The sequence below is a fragment of the Lepidothrix coronata genome, unplaced genomic scaffold, assembly GCF_001604755.1.
Source record: "Lepidothrix coronata isolate B3197 unplaced genomic scaffold, Lepidothrix_coronata-1.0 Scaffold25, whole genome shotgun sequence".
NCBI classification, from domain to species: Eukaryota; Metazoa; Chordata; class Aves; order Passeriformes; family Pipridae; genus Lepidothrix; species Lepidothrix coronata.
Genome location: NW_016690205.1, coordinates 133159 through 139158, shown reverse-complemented (window position 1 = coordinate 139158; position 6000 = coordinate 133159). Strand labels below are relative to the sequence as shown.

Here is a 6000-nt window from a genome sequence, read left to right as displayed (position 1 = left end):
CGGTTGTGTTATTTCTCATTTACTCTATGACTTTGCTCACCTGAATTTATTCAGTTGGCCTTTAAACTTCCTTTATTCCTCTGTACATGTGTATGTCAGTGTAACCACTTCTACCCCTTAGACAGAGGGTGAGATGCATGACATATAATGTGCATCCTAGTTCCCACTCTTCCAATTTGTTCTGTACTATCCTGGAGGATCTGGGTGACATTTTCATTATGTCTGGATATTCCCCACACGGTTTCTTAAACATCTTAGGGAAAAAAACCCAAAACAAAAACAAAACCGTTAACCTGATATGTTCCTACAGGAAACATAAATGTCTGTTTCCTATGAGTAATCAACCTATGGAAATTGCATATAATACTACTTTCAGATTTGCCCCTCAGATACAATTTATTTTGAGTATCATGGCAATCATGTGTTGCTCATCTTTCAGTATTCTGTCTTTTCTTTCTAGTATTTAATTGGACCACAGGAAGCTTCAGAAAGCAGTTAGGTAGGAGTTTGGTAACTGTCACATGTTCTGTGGATTTCTGTGATGACATTTTTATCTATCACAGGTGCACAGTGAAAGAATATACTCACTATGTACTCCTATGTCATTTGCCTGCTAATTTTCTGAGTCCTTTCTCCTTTACATCGGCAAATTCAGTATTCTTGAGCTGGTACAGCATGATTTTAAGGGACAGAATTATTACTTGCCCTGCAAATAACACTGCAATTTTGCTAATGCTCTATAATTCAGTGAAGCAGTGTGCAAAGCACGGGTATGAACAATAACACTTAAACATGCCACCTGGGGGGTACAACGTGTTCTCTAGAACAGAGGTCGTTTGGAAAAGGTAGACAAAACTTTGCAGAATTTTGTCCTACCCAACTGTAGTTCCTTGTTTTTAGAGGTGGCTTGAGCCATCTGCCACTTTTATTGACTTCAGTGGGAGCCAATGTACTCATCACTAACTTGAGCAGTGTATATGTCCACAGGAACCATGTAACAAAACCAAGTTTATTGTTTGATGCATACAGAGCTTTGTTTCTTTAGAAGTGATAAGAAATGTGTGTTGAAACAAGGCAGTATGGATGCACAATCTGGCTGATATTTTAAAAATGCCTTGACAGAATAGCATTTTTTACCATATATAGTTGGGTGCATATTTGGAGAATAACAGATGATGGTATGATCATGTTAAGTTATATAACACATCTGTTTCTTCTGGGGGTTTGTTTGTTTGTGCTTTGTGTTTCTTTGGCTTTGTTCTGTTTTTAAGACACGCAGGGTAGAGGAAGGGCAATGAATTTAAGGAGAAAAGGTGTTCAGGACATACAATGTGAGTGGGAACTCTTTGGAATTGAATTTATCTTTTAATTCTGTGCACACAGCAGCTACACATTCCATTGTGATCCATGAGAAGACTATAGAACATTTATATGATGGGAGTGCTGGACACACACTAACAGTGTAAGCAATGCTGAGGGCTAAAGTACTCTCCAAATGAGTTAGTGTGTTGCCAGAGATTTGTGAGCACCAGAGCCACACTTTTACTGTCTCCAGCCCAGTAGTTTTGCTGAAAAACCATCCAGCTGTGAAATGCTGGAGAACTCTATGCCGGCAGTGTTCCCAGAGGGATACACTTCCAACAGATGCCAGGATACCAGGAATGAGAAATGTATAAAAGACAGGTGAAAATTATATAACCTGTTCCTTTCGAAGAAACCCTTCATATTCCTATGTGCACAATAAGCTTTTTTAATGAAAGGCTGTGACAGTGATGAATAGTTTTTCATTCTTCTTATCTTTACAGAGACTTCTTTAGTATTAAAATAAAAGGCTGTTTTTAGGAAAGGGGAAGATAAAAACTGCATCTAGGGTAACAGATTGCCAGTTGACTCTGTAATGAAAATAATTTTTAAGTTTTTTAGCACATGAGCCAATAAGCAGAACTGGAGAGGGTTAAGTGCTGTAAGCTAAAAAAACTGTACAGCTGGAATGAAGGAGGACACTGCAATAACAGTTATGCAGGTGACAAACAGAAACCAAGTATTGTACGTTTAATGATGCTCCAGAAACTACATAAGAGGAAACTTTGAATTAAGAAACCCTTAATCTAGGAATTTTAATTGAGCAGATAAACATGGTGCTTTATGAGGGATTCCTGAGCTGCCAAGATGAAGGTGTCCTTACCTGCTTTCTATTCTTTTGTTTGAAATGTGGTGTGGTTTTTAAAGATACAGCTCTCCCTGGTACCAGTATTGGGCTGGGTGTTGGGCTTCAGTGGCGGGCTGGTCTCTGTGTCTGTGATAATGCCCGTACCTCGTGCTGTCAGGTGCATTGAGAGCAATACTCAAATGCCTGTATTTCTTCCAGAGCTCTGTGCCTCGTGTTTCCAGCTCACTGATTCTCCGTGCTACCCCATCAGTGCCTCACTTAGACCCCTGCACTCATGAGTGAGAAGCACAAAGCTCTTCTCACTGACTAGCCACAGTTTTCCACAGCTCTCACAACGTGCAGGTATGGCCCCGAAAGGGCACTCTGGTGGTCTTCAATTCTCTCATGAAATTTTGATTGATGCTAATGGATCACATGTATGTGGTAGCCCTGCTAAAATCAGTGCTAGGTTAGGCAGCTATTGTTCTTGTACTGGCAGTTTCTGCCAGTGTGTCTGAACCCCTTGTGTGATGAATTGAATGGTCTGAGGCTGCAGCTTTCTGGGGATCACCTAGGCTGCAGATGCAAAATACAGTATATTAAATCACTTCTCGATTGTGCTTGAGGGGTGTTCAGTCCAAAACAGATGGCTGAGAGGGAACTTAAAGCAGACATCTGCCCCAAGCTACTGCAGAAATCATACTTTTCCTCATAGTCACGGCAGTACCATAACAACTGGGTTGGTGCTTGAGTTGAGCACTGAGGGATGCCTTGGTTGTCTGACGGAATAACACTTTGATGTTTCAGGGTCAAAAAAAGGTTTCCTTTCTGCTACTACTCTCCTGTAGTGTACTAAGCTAGCTGATGTTACTTCACTGAGAAAGAAAAAAGTTCTTTCCAGACCCACACTGAAATTGAACCTTGTGTATGGGACAAGCTGAGGTGTTTGTATGAACAGAGGTTCAGAGGACGTAGATGACTTGATTTATTTCATCCTTTTCAAAATCCATCCATTCATTTTTACATATTTAGACTGATTTTTCTGTTAGGCTTTATAAAATAATAAACAATTAAAAGCACAGATTCCAAACAACCTGTCAAAATGACCATAGAAATGACAAATTCCTATGGAGTAAGTAACAAAAATGGAGCCTCTTCAGCCCCAGAGCAGGCTCATTTGATACAGTGACCTTTTCAAAAAGTTTTTTTCTTTCATATGAAATGTACTTTTTTTCATTTCCAGGGGAGAGAGAGACAATAAGGGAAAACTAATGAAATATTTTATTTTTCCATAATTAATTTTTATATAATTTTTATCTACATGAAGCAAAACTAAATTTAAGGGGCCTTAGTTCTCAATTTTATATTTCAGATTGACAATCTAATTTTACTTTAAATGTATTTCTTTTTAATGTGGTTATAAAAGTAAGTACCATGAAAGGTCTTATTTCTGAAACTAGCTAGTCAGTCACATGACTTCAAATATGCTCCTTCTGCATTATTCAAAACACCTACAGCTGAGTGTGTAACTTAGGCAACCTGGCCTGATATTGAATAATGCAGTCACTGCCGTGACATTCAGAAAGATGTCTGCACCCAGTAAATGCTATTTTTATGTGTGTTGTCTTCTTTCTTGAGGGGTTGTGGAACTAGACTGCATACAATATTTTTTTTCCAGAAAGTATATGATTTGGATATGTGTTTATGTGTTTCTTGATTGCTTCTTTTCTTTTCCTCTGCCTTTGTTAATCATCTCAATACATGTTTAAAGCCTACCATTAATTGCTATTGAAGTGCATTTAATTTGAAGGAAAAGTTTCTGCTATTTAAGTCTCTTGTCAGGAAACCAAGTGTTAGAGTTGTTTGGTTTCTTATTTCCGAGGCTGTTTAATGACAGCGTAAATATCCAGCCTGACTCTAAATAGATAATTAAAGCCAACTCTTGGCCAGATGTTCCCCTTTGTTGCCTGGCCTGGAGCTGAGGGAAGAGCAGGAAGCGGCAATCCCAGTGCACGCTGTCCCACTGCACAGTCCTCGGGCTTTGGTAAATTGTGGGTGTCCCAGGGAACCTGAGCTTACAGCTGATGTGAACAGTGGAATGAGCTGCTGTTCCACCGTGGTCCTTCCCTCTCTCCTCCTCAACAGTTTAGAAAATCCCTTTGGGCTGCTGATTTTGAGAGGTGAGGAACTGAGTTCAGCTTTTTCCCTGGATGAGACACTTTCAGGGAGAGAGAGTCTTCTTAGCGTGTACAGGGTTGGTGAAGGCCTTTGAGAGGAGTCAGGTGTGCAGATGTGAAGGAGTTTAGTGCTTTAACTTTTGTGCCACACCTTCTGTCCTCAGAGGCAATAAAACTTACAGAGAACAGAGCAAATGCCATGAGAGCAAGAAACCAGGGAACAGAGGGAGGTGCTGAGTAAGCACCTGCAGCATCTGGGATTTTGCTTCAAAATTCCCCAGTCTCCAGGGGTTTCACAGGGATCCTGCCTTGTGTGAGCAACAGCTTTGGTGAGAGGACTTGGGAGAACTTTGGGTGGATTTTACACTGCAATGAATGCCAGTGACCTCCTGAGCCTAGGAATTATCAAGGAACTGAGGCTGTGCTTGGAGTTAATGCCTTTATTTATTTCACGTGAACTGCCGGCAGTGCTTTCAAAATGTGACTGGCTGCTGAGGCTGGAAAGCAAAGGAGATTTAGACAATGAAGCACGGGAGGAAACCAGGAGAACCCTTTCTCTGGCTCCAGGATTGTGCATGGGAGGATACCAGCCTTATTTTTATTCTTGTGTTTGTAATGGCCTCTTACATAGTTTGGAGAAGTCTTAAACCTAATCATGGATCAAGTGACAGCAGGGGTGTTTCTCTCCCAGGTCCTGGAGACAATTAGCTAAAAATCACTGGAAACATGAGGTTCTGGCCTGATGGCACCGCAGAACCACGTGGAAGAGTTCATTCCAAAGACAAATAAAAAGAATCCCATGTTGTAAAAGTCACCCCGTAATTCATGATGCCGAGAGACCTGTTAAAGTCTGACTGTTCGGGTTACCTCTACCTACACACCCCTGGCAACCCGACGGCAAGCAGCCGGTGCAACCTTTGCAGGCATCCTCACGGCTCCGCCTCCCGCAGGATTCCAGCACCCTTTCCCGGCGCCCAGGACGAGGGAGTGGCCACGGAGAGGGGTCTCTTTCCATAGCTGTCCCCGGGGAGGGGTTTCTGCTTCAGCAGCCGCGAAATCCGCATCTGGGGCTGGGCCGTCCGTCCCTCGGAGCCGCCCCCCCGCCGGTCCCTTGTGCGGCTGCGGGGAGGGAGGGGCGGTGCGGCCCCACAGCCGGCGCGGGAAGGCGTCAGCGCCGGGCCGGGCGCGCAGCCCTCCCCTGGCTCCGCACCGCCCGCAGGAAGGCGCAGCGGGGTGGGGACGGGAGGAAGGAGCGGAGCCTCCCCCGGGCCGGGCAGCGCGGCTCCAGCCCCTGCCATGTCGGAGGCGGAGAGCGGAGCTGCAGGTAAGGGGCAGCGGCGGCGCTGCCCGCTCTCGCTCCGCCGGGCCCCGCCGCAATGCAGGAGCGCTGCAGCCCGGCGCGGCCCCGGCCGATCGGGGGAAGCGAGCTGCGGCGGAGGGAGCCCCGTCCGGGGGCGGGGAGGCGGCACACAATGTCCTGGCCCCGCCGGCCGGGCTGTGCCGCGCGGGCAGGGCAGGGCAGGGCCGCCGCCCCCTCGCTCCCGGGCCCGGGGGTGCCCCGCGGGATGCGATGGGATGGGATGGGATGGGATGGGATGGGATGGGATGGGATGGGATGGGATGGGGGTTCCTGCGGAGCGCACCCCGCGGCTCATCCTCCATCACGGGCCGTCC

The 6000-nt window shown here is 45.4% G+C and overlaps 1 protein-coding gene across 2 annotated transcripts in view; it reads left to right on the top strand.

The window, feature by feature from the left end:
- Window positions 1-5517: 5517 nt before the first annotated feature.
- The window catches only part of HSPA12A (heat shock protein family A (Hsp70) member 12A), a 55313-nt gene continuing 54830 nt past the window's right edge, over window positions 5518-6000 (top strand). Inside the window, exon 1 of one of the 2 annotated variants that reach the window (XM_017809300.1) lies at window positions 5518-5650. In XM_017809300.1, the coding sequence (XP_017664789.1) occupies window positions 5623-5650 (28 nt within the window). In that variant the 5' untranslated portion in view covers window positions 5518-5622. The remainder of the gene's footprint in view (window positions 5651-6000) is intronic. The other variant, XM_017809301.1, reaches the window with a different exon arrangement.